Below are 16,451 nucleotides of genomic sequence, written 5' to 3'. Positions count from 1 at the left end.
GAACAAAACAAAAGATGGTGCTTAAGGGTACCAGGAGTTTACAGTTCTGTTGCCTTGCTGAGAAGAGAGGAATCCTGGAACTGGGATTTAGTTCTTAAGTTGGCTTTGTTTTGCCCCCCCAACTGCTTACAAGATTGGTTGAGTGGGCTTAGAGCACAGGCCTGAGCGTGTCACTTAGCAACAAGATTTCTGTGGCGCCCGGCTCTCAAACAGTCAAGTCACCAGCCTCCCGCTCTGCTTTGCCTTCAGCTCCCCACCAGAGCCTCCTGTTAGACAATTGAGCGTGTGGCAGAGGGAGGAGGGACCAAAGAAGGGCGAAGTTTAATCATTGAACCGAGCAGCTGGAAGTATTTAGTCTGAGCACCCACCTCTCTGCTCGAACTAGAAGAGGCGTGCAGCACACCGCAGAGAGTGTACGGGAGGCTCGGCCTGTCTCGGGGAACAACCCAGCTAGGGAACATGTTTGCAGTACACTTGGTGGCGTTTTACTTCACCAAGCTGAAGGAGGACCAGATCAAGAAGGTAAGGACTCTGCAGCTGAGGTGTCCGGCCCCGGTCGACACCGACAGACCCAACAGATTCCCCCTCAACAGCAGAAGGGACTAAGGCTCTGGGGGGTTGGGAGTAGTGCTGGCCTAACTTCTGTGAGGTCCTGGGTTCAAGCCCCAGCAGCAAAGGAAACGTATTAGAAGAGACTTTATTGGAAAAGATACTGGGGGGCCAAAACCAGCGGACAGCTCAGTGAAGAAGAGGTAGCGAGTGTCCCACATTTGCTTACTGTCCCCCTGTCCCGACTTTCAGTCAGAGCCTCTTAGCAAACATGGGATATTGGAAGTCTTATTGGAAGTTCCAGGAGCTTTGTGCCCAATTCAGGGCCATTTGGGGGCGGGGCCATTTAGGGGCGAGGCCACAACGAGGGGGAGTCGTTTATAAAGAATCAGAACATTTAAAAGTGCATCCGATTATTCACGTGTTTGAAATGACATAAAATAAAGGCATCAAGAGAAACCTGGGGTTTATTTGATTATTTTGAGTCAGGGTCTTATATGGCCCACACTGGCCTGAGGCTACGGCCTCAGTCTCCCGAGTGCCTGGAATTACAATCCATTAGGCATGGCTGGCATGTGAATTTTAACACAGTTGTCATTTTTAGCATGTCCTATTGTCCTATCAATGGTGAGGAATTTTTGGCTACTTTGCCCCTGCTACAGAAATCAAGATGGGCTATAGTTAACTGATGAGACCAGGATTCTCTCCTGGTAGATAAATGAGCCCAGCCTGTGTCCCTGGTCACACTCACGGGCTGCTGACAGTCGCCAAGGACGAGGCAGGTAGCATCTCCATTGATATAGGAGTCCTCCAGAGAACCAGACCCTGCCAAGGTCACCAGGGCACTAACAGTAAACTGACACTGGCAGACGCCTCCTCTAGCCTTCTCAATTCGAAAGAGGAAGTGTGCCTCCTTGTAGCCCTCCTGTGTAAGTGGCTAAACTCCCCCTGTCTGCAGTCCATGAGAGCCAGGGCAAGCCCGAGAGTAGAAACCCATCTGCTTTAACAACTTTCATTCCGTTATCATTTGTTCAACTAGATTCCCAGAACCCCCTCTGCTGACTGCTTGAGGGGTATAAAGCCCTCGGTAGCCCTGTTTCAGAACTCATTGCTGTTTCTACCTGCTGGGTGGAGAGGCCAGCCCTAAGAGGAATCTTTGAGACTGAAACCTTTAGTTTGCAGTCACATCGTTGCCCTGTTCCCGTGTAGTAGCTGGCCTTTTGTTCTAGCCTAGAATAAAGTGGCAGCATGTTTGTCCACCAGCCCAGGAATAGGCTCAAACAATGTATTCCAGAGCCTCTGGAAGAAGGGCCAGCCTTGGTCAATACCTGGGTTGAATTCCTCCCCTCACTGTGAAAAGCAAGAAAGTCAGGAATGGCCAGAAGCCACCTTAATCAAGGGCTCAGCAGGCTTGGGCTTGTGAGTAGATTGGTTTGTAGTTAGTCTGAGTCACAGCTTGGAGGACATTTCTCCACAGGTCAAAAACAGATTGTCTAAAAGCAAAGTGTGCTGTCTGAATGGTAATTCAGTGGTTCCTGTTCGACAGTTTGCACACTTCCTGCCCCTGGAGTTGTCAAGGTCCTGGGGCATCCTTGCTTGCCCTCAAAGATTACCCATTAGACCCTTGTGTTTGGAAATCTCAGAATGACCTGAAGACAAAAAGGAGGCCACTGTCTGACACTCGTTTCCAGTTCAATATGTTGATGTAGTTGACCTATTGATAATGCTGGGTTGCACCTGGTTATTGACTCACAGATGGTTCATTCATAAGAACAGAGCAGATTGGGCTTTGTGTGTGTGCGCGCATGTGTGTGTGTGTGTGTGTGTGTGTGTTCACAGTTTAGTATGTCAACATTGCAAAAATATAGAGATGTTAACTTGAACTCACCTTTAATTTCCCTCAAGTCCCAAGCCCTCGTGTGTGCTCTGTAGGGAGCCTCACACTGCTTTTACGGTTAGGTTGGCCCGCATTCTGTATCAGCTCTGATTGTCTCTGTACCTAAGTCTCCATTATCTCCATGATTAACTTTCAATGTCTTCCCTGGAGCACATCAAGTACGTGTGCCCTATGGCATCTCACTTGTCCCTCTTGCTGGTTATTAGGAAATGTTCAAAACACTCTATCCAACATCTAAAATATTACAATATTAACACAGTAAGATTCCGGTTCTCCCCTGAGATTGCTACATAATTTAACCCAGCTCACAAGCCAAATCCCCTCAGTGGGGAAAAAAATTGCTACAACAAACAGTGGCATGTGTTTATTACTCTCCCTACTCGAGATGATTTTCCTAGAATAAAATTTTAGAAGTGAAATCAGTAGGTCAAAGTGTGGAACCTGTTTTATGACCCACTTCCTAGTATGCGTGAGACCTTTGGACTGAGTGATCCTCCAGGCCCCTTCGGGCTTCTTCTATAGCTGAGCAGCCTTGAGCTTCAAGGCTTGTCATCTGTCCCTCTAGAGCTTGCCAGCTCTTCTATTCCCTTTTGGTTGGAAGACTCTAAGAAAGTGGGCTTGGGCTCCTGCCTCTCACGTCCTCGTGCCTGATACACGCGTCTGGCTCACACATGCCCCAAACCACCTGTCTGGATTGAAAATGGAGCTTTTTCATTTCAACATGTTTCAGGCTCCTCCTAACTCCTTTAGGAAGATAAAAAGAAGAAAACAACTTCCCCTCCACAAGTTAACATTCTTCCCTGACTAGTGCTCATGAAAGAGCAACTCAAGAGGCTAACTGATTGCTCGTTGGCAGCTTACCTGTGACCTCTGCCTGCCCTGACACACACAGAGGGCAGTCTGTGGGTGTCTGGAGAAGTTTTTATGCTCAGGCTGAGCAGTGGGTTCAGGCTCTGTCTGGGGTCTTTGGCAGGACAGTAAAGGATGGAGCTGAATAGGACATCCCATCCTTCCTGTGCCCCAATTACTTGGGTCATGTCCTTTCCACCCAGTTTTCTCCGTATGTGCAAGTTCGTGCCAACCAATTAGTCATCAACTGCCGAGCAGGAAGGCCTAATGAGGCATGGCCTGGTTACATCCTATCTCCTCAAATACTGCTGAAGGCTCAATTGTCCTCTTCTTGTTGGCGGGCCTCTGATGGTTTTTCTGGCCTCTCCCTGCCCCCTTCCCCAGCCCCCAGAGTCAGGGGGCCATCTTGTCATCTTGGGACTCTTGACTGAGTCCCTCTGTCCTCTGAGGCCTGGCTGAAGAAGACTGGCACTTGTGTTCCCAAACAAAGGTGTTGTGAGACCTGTGCTTTCGGCACAGGGGCTTGGAGGTGTGCCGATGGCGTGAGGTCGTCCTGTCCTGTTAAGCTGCCAAGGCTCTGATCCTTGCCTGCCTCATCTTCAGCCACAGACTGAGATTTGGCCTTATCTGGCCACCTTAAAGGGTCCCAGGAGTTGATGGGGGGTGGTGTCCGCAAAGACACTTGGAAGAATGCAACACATGTTCTCTGGCTTGGATACTGTTCTCCCTCCAGGAGAGTGCCTGAACTCAGGCCTCCTTGGGACCTGCATGGGAGGAGGCAGTGTCAGGTCAATGTAGCAGGCTTTGTCCTCTGGCCTATCTGTAATCCATCCTCCTGAGCCTGAGAATCCAGACTGACTGACTGAGACACGTTACGGCCCTTCCTAACCTGCTGTGTTACCATGAAGAGGGCTGAGCTCTTCACAATGATTTTTATAACTTCCCATATTTTGGAGCATTGGTCCTTTGCCTCAACCCTGGTTACTTAAATGGCGTCTCATTTCCGATGACAATTTGACTGATTGGTTTTTCTGTCTTGAGGCCTCTGTAGCCCGGGCTGACCTTGATGTAGCCCGGGCTGACCTTGATCTCCCGCTAGAGCCGAGGATGATCTTGAGCTCCTACTTCCACCGCCGATGTACTAGAATCACAGAAATGGGTCACCAGGCCAGGCTTTGATGTAGCTTTAAAAATTAGACATAGTTAGAGAGCCTCTTGTCTCAAAAAAACATCTGACTTAGGAAAACAGCACTACCTCACTTAAACTGTCATAGAGATTTAGAGAAGGAGTGCAACTGGAAATCAAATTTCCTTCTAAGCTTCCTAGCAGCCAATACACAAAGAGCGATGCGTTTGGGTATATTGGGTGGTTAGAAAAGAGGTTCAGAGGTAAGCCAGGCATGGCAACACAAACCTGCATGCAATCCTACCCAGGAGACAGAGGCAGGAGCATCACTGGTTTGAGGTTCACCAGGGCAACTTAGCAAGTGGTAGGCTACCCTGGCTTACGTGACTGTGTAGTGCGAACCTGTCTCAAACAGCAACAAAACCAAACCCAAACCAGACAGAGAGAACTGTAGGCACATGAGGTTTGAGGTATGGCTAATCTTCACAGTGGAGAGAGATCGGCACATGGTGAGGGCCAGGAATTGGAGATGAGACACTCAAGCACACTCCCACATACCGACTGAAACGGGGGTGGGGGGGAACTATTTCGTCCTCAGTTTGCCCTTCAGAGAAATCAACCTGCCCCATCTCCATCTCCCATTCCGTTCTTCCACCTTCCTCCTGCTGGCGATGTGCTGGTTAGGGACCTCAGGAGCACATAGAGCACAGCTGTCCCCAGAGTCAGGGGCACAGCTCTTCCGTAGAACTGGGAGTTCACAGCCTCAGCCAGGAGGGCAAGCGCCCGCAGCAGCTCAGCCTAGCCAAGCCGACTTCTGTTCCAGGTGGACAGGTTCCTGTATCACATGCGCCTCTCAGATGAGACCCTTGTGGACATCATGGCCCGATTCCAGGCCGAGATGGAGAAGGGGCTGGGGAAGGACACTAACCCCACAGCTTCAGTGAAGATGCTGCCCACATTCATCAGGGCCATTCCAGATGGCTCAGGTAAGCGGGGCTCAGGCTGACTAAGACCCCCTTCCCTCCATTCCCATACCAGCTCCTTAGCTGATGAGTCCCCATTGCTTGCCTCTGTCTTTCTTTCTTTCTTTCCTTCTTTCTTTCTCTCTTTCTTTCTTTCTTTCTTTCTTTCTTTCTTTCTTTCTTTCTTTCTTTCTTTTTTTGTTTTTTGTTTTTTTGTTTTTTTTTGGTTTTTCAAGACAGGGTTTCTCTGTATAAGCCCTGGCTGTCCTGGAACTCACTCTGTAGACTAGGCTGGCCTCAAACTCAGAAATCCACCTGCCTCTGCCTCCCAAGTGCTGGGACTAAAGGCGTGCGCCACCACCACCCGGCGCCTCTGTCTTTTTCTACCCTCTCACCTCCCCTCACCTCCCTCTGCCCCAGTCCCACTAACTGAACACTTTGGGGGTCCACATCAGAGGCCCTCAGATTTTCTCCTCCCCACAGCATCTTCATTCATTCCGTTTGCTCCCCTGCTGCAGAGTTTCCCCCCCACACACACTCCCACCCCCAGCCCCCACTTCTTGCTCCTGTGAGCACCACCTTGATTTTTCCAGGTGCAACCCAGAGATTACCCACTGCCTCTCTAGTAAACGTCCCCGTACCAGGATCGGGGCTTGTTAGAACCCTTGTCACAATTGTGGGTGACAGTCTCCGGAAGCCAGGGCTTAGTTCCCCCACTGTTCTGAGTGCTTACCAAATATTAGCCCCTGACACCGGTGTCGAATGAAGGGTGTGTGGCCTTTTCTCCTGGGCCTTTAGATTCCAGGCTAGAAGCAGTTAAGTTCTGAAAGGACCTGTGTGGGGAAGTAATACTAAGGCCGTCCAAGGAATCTGGGCTCCAGGCCTGGCTCCGTCACACCTTACAGACTCCAGGCAGCCATTGGCCTTGCTTCCTCATCTGTCAGATGGGAAAGGGTGGCCCATCCATATGCTGGGCTGGGTATCAAGCCCAGGGCCTTGGCCATGCTCTTGGCCATGTTGGACGAGTCCCTGTGAACTGAGCCACATTGTCAGCTCCGATATAGTGGGTTACTGTTACTGTTCTACTCTTTGAGGTGGGCGTGGGGGAGCCCAGGAACTCTAAAGGAGTTCAGATGGTGAACTCAGACCCAGATGATGGTCCCAACAAGTCTCTGTGGTGGCTCCTACACGTGGCCCCTGGAGACTCTGGTAACCTTCCCATCGATACCATGGGTTAACATTCTGCCGTAGTTCACAAAGTCAGAAAAGTTTGAAATGGGTCTCGCTCGGCTGTGGTCCTTCTGGAGACTTTAGAGGCACTGAAGGGAAGACTGGTTTCTTGCCTTTTCCAGCATCTAGAAGCACCCATGTTCCTTGTCCTGTGCCCTTTTCATCCTCAAGCCAATGGTGTGTCTTCAGATCTTTCTCCGACTCTGGTCCTCTGCCTCTCTTTTCTAAGTCTGAAGGCCCTGTGATTTTTACATCAGGCCCACTGAGATAATCCAGGCTGATCTCTCCAGGTAAAGGTCAGCTGATTCTGAGTCTGCCCGAGACCTACAACCTTGACTCACCTTTGCCATGCGTCTCAGTAAAGGCATCTATCTGACCCAGAGATCCGGATGGGAGCCTCTGGGGGAGGGGAGGGCCATTGAGCTCCCACCCAGCGTGCCAACTTCAGCTCTGGCAAAGCCATAAGATAAAAGAGAAGTGCTGGGTTTTTTGGTTTTTTTTGTTGTTGTTTTTTTTTTTTTTTTTTTTTTTTTTTTTCCCTTGAGCACACAGTACCATTGTGGAAGGCTAAGGTCTCCCCGGCATGTGATCCTCCCAGAATATCATGGGGTGACACGGCTGTTGCTGGGTTTGACTCGGAAGTAAGAGGCTTCCCCGGTTTTGGGGTGTCAGTGCTCAGAGCTATTGAAGGAACACAGACTGAAGCTTGGGGTGTACTTAGGGGACCTCCAATTGGATTAACAGGATGCTGGGGACCAATGCTTGGGTCAAAGTAGCAGGGGGAGGCATTGCGTCTTTCCCTGCAGGCGGGTGCTTGTGGGTAATGTACTACCTAGAGGAACATGTGACCTGAAGAGGTGTAACCCTACTCTGAAATCTGGGCGCTGCCTCTGACACTAGAGGAGAGAGCTTCGGGGACTGTGGTCCTTGACAGGTCATCCAGGGCCATCTGACACCTGAGTCATGGGGCGTGTGTCGGGTGGTGAGGAACAACCAGGTCTAAGTCCTCCTGACCTGTGCTGGGTGTGGCTCCGAAGCAAGGGAGAGTGGCCTTGGGTAATCAATCTGGTGGCTGTGGGGCTGCTTCAGAAAATTTAGAGATGAGCCTCCCTCCCAAATCCTACGGCTTCGTTTTCTTTGATCCAGGAAACACACCCTGCATCGCCGTCCTCTGATAACCTCTCATTACATGATACCGTGCCATGCTATTCTGTGGCACCTAGGTCCCGGGACCCAGGGTCTCTAATAGATGATGCCTTTGGCAACTGCTAGGACCACGGTTCTGCGGCCTACATCAGTAGAGTATAGTCAGAACATGGCACCTGTTTGTGGGCTGTCGACGGAAGAGCCAAGGGATTTGCTGCTTCCCCATGAAGACTGGGGCTTCGAGTTTGCTGAACCAAACAACAGACAGAGCCACAGGAGAAAGCCTGCAGCCTCGTCAATGTGCCCACGAGCACTGGGACCATAAGCAACATGGAACTCTGGGCCCCTTCGTCAGGAAGCTAACACACACTTTTCTTTGTTAGGACCAAAGGCCTAAGAGTGAGGGCTTTGTAGCTAATGTCTGCCTTGTTCACAGCCACCAGACAGTCCAAGGGCGACACCCATCTCAGAGTGTAATGGTATGATTCTTTGTTCCCACAAAGCAGGCTCTCTCCTTGACCTCTGTCTCTACCCTTTCTTTGGTGACAGGTCAGGGTGAGTCGTAAAGCCCCAGTGTGCTTGCTAAGGCCAGGTTGACAGGCCCTCGGGCCACAGGACCTGACTTTCACACTTCCATGGCAGAAGGCGCAAAGGCACCAGGGCAATTCCTGGCCATGGTTCCCATGGCTGTCCAGAAATCTCTGAGTCCTCCAGGCCCACTGTAGGAGACACTGTACTAAGGAAATAGGAAAGGAGCTGAGGTACAGGCCCCAGCAGTGACTTAAGGAATGTAATTTTCAAATCTGGGACAAATGGCTGAGGTGCCATATTAAATGGGCTAGCCACCAGATGTCCCTCCATCCCTACCTGTCTCAGAGCCCTCCTGGCTGGCATACCCAGTCCCCTACCCTGAACTCTCCAGCCCAGGGGACTCTCTTTCCTATACAATCCAACCATTTTGGTTACCCACCCTCTTTATGCCTTTGGACCTCCAGGCTGCTGCACCTGGTTGTCCTCTCTCTTCCCCTCTCCCTCCCCCTCCCTCACGCACATGGCCCAGCTCGTTCACTCTGGGCTCTCCCATTATCTACAATAAACCTTCTCCTTCGCCACCTCTAACAGCAACCATGGCCTTTCCTTTCCTTTTTATTTTTTCATTCAGGGAAGGGAACTCTTGCTCCCCACCTCCAGAGGTTTTTTTTCCTTTCTTTCTTTTGTGCATGTTTGTGTACGTGTTGGTGCACACGCACGTGAGCCCAGGTGTGTGTGAGTTTGGAGGTCAGAGATTGCTAACAGGGATTTTCTCAATAGCTCCCCCCCACCCCCATTTGTCTCTTACTGAACCTAGTGTTCACTGATTGGCTAGATGGATGGCTGCCAAACCTCAGGGATCCTCGGGCTCATCTCTGCCTCCTTTTACTTAGGTGCTGGGGATTGAACTCAGGTCCCTAGACTTGTGCAGCAATCCCTTGCTTTACCAACAGCCCTCTCGGTAGCCCCTGCAGAGGAAGGCTGTTTTTCTTAATAATTGCTATGAAGGACTCTCCTTACCCTGTTCTTTTGTCCTGCCTGGGCAGGGCCTCCCCCTCCCCCCTCCCCCAGGGTCCAGGAAATCATTTCTCCAAGGAGGTTAGAGTCACACCACGTGGAAGGGATCATACCACATGTTTTCCATGAAATGACATTGTGAGTCACACCCCTGGTGGGTGAGCGATCAATCGAGCGAGGTGTTTGCACATTGATAAGGATGTGATGCAGGACAGAGGGAGGAACTGACATGACACTAAGACACTAACCAGGTCTTGGTTTGCCACCTAGAGTCCCTGCAGAGGGGGGACGGCTCCTGCTGGCTGGAGACCTTTTTCAAAACTCTCAGTCAGTTTTGCCTTGGCCTTCCTTTAAACTCTGTGGCTCACCGTCACCTTCTGTGACTCAATCCCATCCCTTCACTGGCACATACCCTCTCCTCTGCCTGGCTGCTGACTCCCTCTGTGGGGAACCTGAGAGCTCTCACCTTACGGTGTGAGACCCCGCTCCCATCCCCCTGCTCCCTCCAAGCCTCGCAAGCAGAGCATTTGTCCGATTTGATTGGCTTCTGATAAACTCCTCTGGGGTGCTCACACCTCCTCAGGGTGCTCACACCTTGGTCTCCCTTGGCACCTGGCACTGATTATGGAGTAAGTGCTGCGTGAATGTTTGCATGACTTCCCCGCCTTCTCCACTCCCCCCCCCCCCTTGCTGGAACAACCAGAGGGGAGTGCCTGGCCTGTGGATGGGTGTGGTAAGTGCATAGGGTTTTGTGCCTGGATTCCTTGGCCCAGTAATAAACCTTAAGCCACTCCCTCGAGCTCAGTTCAGTGCTAATCTAGGGAGATAATCTCTACTTGCTTCCACTGAAACAAGATTCTGGCTGGGTCTATAAATGATTGACACCTTAGCTAGCCGGAGGGGGGGTGTTCAGGAATGCAGAGTTCCAGGCCTTGCCGGCTAGGTTCCCAGAGAAGTACGTGTGTGTGTGTGTGTGTGTGTGTGTGTGTGTGTGTGTGTGTGTGTGTGAGACAGTTTGCACAGCCTTGTTCTGTCCAGCTAAGCATCAGCCTTTAACTCTTGCATTGCCAGAACAAAGAAACCTCTGGAGCATAGCCCCGGGGTGTTTGCTGTATAAAGACTGAGAGGGGGGCTGGTGAAATGGCTCAGCAGGTAGGTAAGAGTACTGAGTGTTCTTCCAAAGGTCGTGAGTTCAAATCCCAGCAACCACACAGTGGCTCACAACCATCTGTACAGCTACAATGTACTCATACACAATAAATAAATAAATAAATAAATCTTTAAAGACCGAGAGGGAGGCACGCAGATCTCAGGGAAATCCTAATGCAGGGGCCTCCTGGCACTCAGCTTTCGGGGAACTGGGCCTGGGAACCTCCTCCCTGTGTCTTCTGCTTTTGCTGTCTGCTCAAGATGTTCTGGGCCTCACCTCTCATGGCTCACTAGCAGCAATAGACTGTCCAGTTGACCCTCGGTATACAGGAGGCTGAGGTTGCCGTGAGGTAACATCAGACCCTGCTATTTGGGTTTGTAGGCGTGGGATTTCTTTTCTGTGTGCATGCCTGGCCTATGAAACCATCCTGCAGGCAGAGACAGTTCTTTATAAACACCTCTAGTGTTGGGAGGTGAACTTCCCATACATGTGACTGACACCAAAGGCACTGGTGAGGGTCCTGCATAGGTGTCATGGAGTGCAGTGCCTCCCCCATACATGCATCATTCTGTGTCTCTTTTTTTTTTTTTTTTCCTGAGACAGGGTTTCTCTGTGTAGCCCTGGCTATCCTGGAACTCACTCTGTAGATCAGGCTGGCCTCGAACTTAGAAATCCTCCTGCCTCTGCCTCCCAAGTGCTAGGATTAAAGGCATGTGCCACCACTGCCCGGCCTGTATCTCCTTTTGTAGCATCCCTCTTGGGCTTCTGGGTGCAGGACCATCTGTTCCTGTTGGAGAGACTGTGTGCCCTTACCCTTAAATTAAGTATCCTTGGCATTCTAGTGTCAACCATGTGGTCCCTGCTGCCCCCCCTTCTTAGACTGTTTCCCTCCGAGAACTGGGGCTTGTGGGAGGCTGGCTTCTCTTTGATGTGCCCTTCTCTGGCTCATGTGAATTTTCCTGGATGTTGGTGTAACAGCTCCCGGCCTAGGCTCTGCTCTTGAGGCTTATTCTCAGAGCCCCTTCCCCCTGCCTCCGTTTTGCTCACAAAATGGGGTCACATGTGCCTTTTCCCAGTGAGCTTGTTCATTCTCTCCAGCATGACCCAGTAGAGCAGAACTGGGCAGACTGGGGCTCATGTCCCAGCTCTGCTGGCTCCTGTGTGGAGTAGACTGAAGATCTTATCCCCAGCCCTCAGGCTAGTGGGATGGTTCAGATGGTGACACTAGTCCGCAGGGGTTGTGACGTTGGACGGCGCTTGTTGCTGTATGGTAGTGCTTTTTACCACAGGAGAATCTCCACAGAATAATGACTGTTTTCATTTCTCATAGAAAATGGGGAATTCCTCTCCCTGGATCTTGGAGGATCCAAGTTTCGGGTCTTGAAGGTGCAAGTCTCCCAGGAGGGCCAGCAAAACGTCCAGATGGAAAGCCAGTTCTACCCAATGCCCAACGAAATCACTCGTGGGAATGGCACGGAGGTACTGGCAGGAGGGACAGGCCCTGGTACCAGCCATGAGAGGCAGCACCTAAGCCCTGGGCCTGTGTTCTCTCTGGCAGCTCTTTGACTACGTAGCTGACTGCTTGGCGGATTTCATGAAGACCAGAGATCTGACGCATAAGAAGCTGCCACTGGGCTTCACCTTTTCTTTTCCCTGCAGACAGAATAAGTTAGAAGAGGTAAGATGGGGGTAAGGGAGGGTGGAGGAGTGGGATGGTGGAGGAGGGTGGAGGAGTGGGACGGTGGGGGAGGGTGAAGGAGCTGGGGGGGCGTGGAAGCTCGTGGATGCTCACATGAAATTTTGGTCTGTTGGTCTTTCTGCTAATGTGAGACAGAGCTAGTTGGCATGGCCCCTTGGTTTCTGTGCGTAAACATGCACAGCAGAAAGGGCTCTAGGTGGATCTCAGAAAGGTTTTCGTGCCCTAAGTGCACATCTCAAGGCTGCCTCCGGGTGTGGCCTCAGAGTCACGGATATCCCCCCTGCCTCTGCCTCCTTTCTTCTGTCTGATGTTGCCTGAGCCTATGAAGGCAGAAGTGGCCTGCAGTGGCCTCAAGGTGGCAGTGTGGCACAAAAACCAACTGCGGGGCTGACCAAGGGTCTGAGTTCTGCCGTGGGTCCGACTGGAGCTCCTGGAGTATGTTCCTGTCTATTCCTCCATTCATAACGTAGGGACTAGAAGAGGGGTGTCTGGGAAGTTTGTGGGCTTGGGCTTAGCTGCTCCCAACAAGGTAGATGGACTCGGGCAAGTCTGTTAATCTTCAACTTCTCATCTGGGAAAAAAAAAAAGCCTGCAATTCCTTGGGAATTCAGATGAGAAATGCCATTTGTAAGTAACTGGATCATTCATTCAACCTGAGAACCATTTTTTTTCAAGTTGAAATTAAGTCGCCTCTAAGGTAGCACTGAGCTAGTTCTGGGGGGGAGGGGGGAGGCTACAACTTGTGCGTTCTAGACACACCGTAGTACCCTACCCCAGGGTGTGCGAGAAGGGGTCATAGGGGTCATTCTCTTATGTGCAGCTGGAAGTGGGGGAGGGGAAGTGCAAGTGTGCTCATGGATTCTATTATACAAATGAAAGACTCTTGGCTCCCGAGGGCTGTGAGTCAAAGTTCTGGCTCCCCAGTGTTTGTGTTTCTGGTGACTGAGATAAAAGGAATAAAGAAAGGTGTTTCTGTTCCTAAAATATTTACCCAAGGCAACCCTGAAAAAAAAAATCTCTTTGCAAAAGATGGAATCAAACCAAATGTCTCTTGGTGGATGAGAAGATTAAGGAAGGGCACCTCTGTAGAGCAGAATACTATCCAGTGATCAAAAGGAAAGCCATCCTGTCGTGTGCGGGAATGTGCGGGAATGTTAAATTCAGTGAAATAAGTCAGGCACTGAGGACAAATTACACGTCTCTCATTTTGTCGGGGTTGGTTTTGTTTTGCTTTCTCAAGACAAGGTTTCTCTCTGTTGTAGCCCTGGCTGTCCTGGAACTCACTCTGTAAACCAGGCTGACTCATAGACATCCACCTGCCTCTCCCTCTGCCTCCCGGTCTTACTTATTTTGAAATCCAGATCAGTCTCATTACAAAAAACAAAAAACAAACAAAAACAAAAACAAAAAAACCCATAGCTGCATGCAGTGTTTGCGAAGGTTGCCCCGATTGGATCGTGCACTGAACCTGCCTTCCGTGCCCCGTAAATCTGTACAATTATCATGCATCCAATAGAAACAAAATCAAACCCCAGAGTATCAGCGTGAACAGAGAGAGGAGAGCCCATGGGTCTAAGGGGCAGAGCTGTCTGCCTGCTGCGACGCAGCCTGAACACCTCTGTACGCTGACCGGAAGCATCTTCACAGGGCTTCCTGCTTTCCTGGACCAAGAAGTTCAAGGCCCGGGGAGTTCAGGACACAGACGTGGTGAGCCGCCTGGCCACAGCCATGAAAAGGCACAAGGTAAGGGGTTTACATTGGCGTGAACCCTCCTAGTCCTCCACCTATGGGCTTGGGGACCCTTGTAGTGTACCCACCTGGAAGGAGAACTCAGGTGGGGTCCCCCTTTGTAGTGAAGATGAGCACTGGCCTTTTGGAGAACCACAAGAGGCAGACAACCTTTTATTGCCTGGGTCCTCAGTCATCACAGCCTGCCTTCGTTGGAAGGTTGACTTGAGCTTCCCGCTGTGTTTAAGCCCCACCTTGCCTCCTTTTGAGGCTGGAGTGTGGTGGTGAAATCACATACACATGATTTGGGAGCAATTCCTAGTTAACCAACCAACCAACTAACCAACCAACCAACCAACCAACCAACCAACCAACCAACCAACCAACCAACCAACGCACAGATAAGAATACTGTTCATAGCCTTCTATTTAGCTATACTTGGGTTTTTTTGATAATATTTTACAATCACTTATAGAGCAGTAAAAGTAAGAGAGAGAGAGAAATCCCAGACACTTAAAAGCTAAACTGCTTGTTGCCTTGATGAGAAGAGGGGCTGTTCTTACCGTTCTTGGTTGAGCTGATGAATGAGCCTCTAGAAAGGGGGCTGGTGTGCCACGTGGAGCTAGGATCCCCTAACTCCAGAGGGAGACTTTGATGGGTCGACTTCCAATCCTTTTTTCTCACCTTAAAGCAGTCCTTCAGGTCTGAGGGGACCTCAATGTAATGACCAGACAGAATAACCCTTGTAGAAAGGATGAGTTTTGGTGGAGGCCATGCTTGCTGCCTGGCAGGGCCCCGTGGACCAGGAATGACATGCTTTCTCTTAGAAATAACCATTATTCCCATGACAGATATGTTTTCCATTATCTCCCCAGGGTTAGATGCCAGGGGATGCCTTCCCAGAAGTCATTCCCTCAATGCAGGAGCACAAGCCCCCCTCCCACCCTAGACTCTGAACTCTCACAAAATCTATTTCTCGCAGGCAGTGACTAGCACATTCCCTGTTTGGGGGTGGTGGTAGAGACAGTATGGCTCCCCCCCACTGATACCCTTGAGGCCTTCTGTTCATCAGGACCTGGACGTGGACATCCTGGCCTTAGTTAACGACACCGTGGGGACCATGATGACCTGTGCTTACGATGATCCCAACTGTGAAGTCGGCGTTATCATTGGTAACTCAGGGGACTTGGAGGTGGGTGGGACGAGGTTGGGGCTGAGTTTGAGTAAAATCTGAATAAATGTGAAGGGTGCTGCCACTTTTCTGCAGAACAATAAGGGGAGATAAGAAACCTGCATCTACATCTATCCTCTCTCCGTTCTCCCTCCCTCTGTCCATCCATCATCCCGCCATCTTCCCTCCCTCCTGTTGCAAAAAATATTTAACGAATCCTGGCACAGGGTTCCTTCACACCTTAATCATTTATGTTCTCAGATGAAAGACACACACACAGCCTTTATATTTTAATAAGCCTTGTGCATACAGCACAATAGCTGGGCCACTGCCTCCCCTCCATGCTGTTAGAATCTGCTTTCCATCGGTAACCCCAAATTACCACTCACTATTTACTGTGTTCCATCTGGGCTGCTCTTAACCCAGTTGGGCACCCCTCTGGGCCATGTTCTCTTAGCCCTTAAGCTCTTCTGCTTTTCTATCCCATGGCCCCTCTCTTTAGTCTCCCTTCTTCCTCTCCCACTCAAGACCTGGAAATCTAAACTCCGCCCATGTCTCATCTCCCCAGTCATTGGTTGCCGGCATCTTTATTTACCAATCAGAATTAATGGAGGCAGGGCCCTCAGGCTATATGCAGACTCCAAATCTTGGAGGCCAGCGCAATAAACAGTAAAAGAAAAACCTCAACAACTTCCTTGCATTCACCCTCCCTCCTCCCCCCATCCCCCCTCTGCTCCTCCTTCCATCCATCTATCTATCCATCCATCCATCCATCCATCCTCCTCTCCCCCTTCCTTCCTCCCTCTGCCCCTCTATCTTCCCTCCATCCATTCTCTCTCTCCCCATCTCCATCCCCTGCCCCCTCCTTCCCTCCCTCCTGTGATGTGCTGGCTCTGTGTGCAGTGCAGGCTCACAGTAAATCTCCCTGGACTCTCCTGTGTATGTTGAGAAGTGCAACGGAAGCTAGGCACAACAGCTCCCATCTGTAATCTCGCCCCTCGTTGATTGGAGGCAGAAAGATGGCTCGAACTTTAATGCCAGCCTGGGCTACTTAGGGAGTTTCAGGCTAGCCTGGGTTTAAGACTGAGCTGCCGTCTCAGTTGGGCTGCAACTGTGGAAACGATCTCCAGGACAGGGGTAGAAGTAGATAGCCTGCCCAGAGGCCACTGCACTGTCCGCAGAGATGCAAGGAGTCTGAGATGTGAAAGTTAGAGACCGCAGGTGTCCAACAGCCAGGGGAGCCTGGGAGAAGGCAGTCCGGGGCTCAGACATTCAAGCAATATTTTGAGACAGGGTTTTATCTGTAGACCAGACTGGTCTTGAACTCACCATCCTCCTGCCTGGATTACAGGTGTGTGTGTGTGTGTGTGTGTGTGTGTGTGTGTGTGTGTGTCTG

At 50.7% G+C, this 16,451-nt stretch overlaps 1 protein-coding gene across 1 annotated transcript in view; it reads left to right on the top strand.

Moving 5' to 3' along the window:
• Positions 1–212: 212 nt before the first annotated feature.
• Positions 213–16,451, top strand: part of Hkdc1 (hexokinase domain containing 1) — a 43,792-nt gene continuing 27,553 nt past the window's right edge. The window contains exons 1-6 of the mRNA XM_031347086.1: positions 213–522; positions 5,245–5,407; positions 11,788–11,936; positions 12,016–12,135; positions 13,804–13,899; positions 14,957–15,056. Of these exons, the coding sequence (XP_031202946.1) occupies positions 460–522; positions 5,245–5,407; positions 11,788–11,936; positions 12,016–12,135; positions 13,804–13,899; positions 14,957–15,056 (691 nt within the window). The 5' untranslated portion in view covers positions 213–459. The remainder of the gene's footprint in view (positions 523–5,244; positions 5,408–11,787; positions 11,937–12,015; positions 12,136–13,803; positions 13,900–14,956; positions 15,057–16,451) is intronic.

This window comes from Mastomys coucha, unplaced genomic scaffold (genome assembly GCF_008632895.1).
Source record: "Mastomys coucha isolate ucsf_1 unplaced genomic scaffold, UCSF_Mcou_1 pScaffold3, whole genome shotgun sequence".
NCBI classification, from domain to species: Eukaryota; Metazoa; Chordata; class Mammalia; order Rodentia; family Muridae; genus Mastomys; species Mastomys coucha.
The sequence above is the reverse complement of the archived record's forward strand: the minus strand, read 5'-3'. Positions and strand labels throughout refer to the sequence as shown.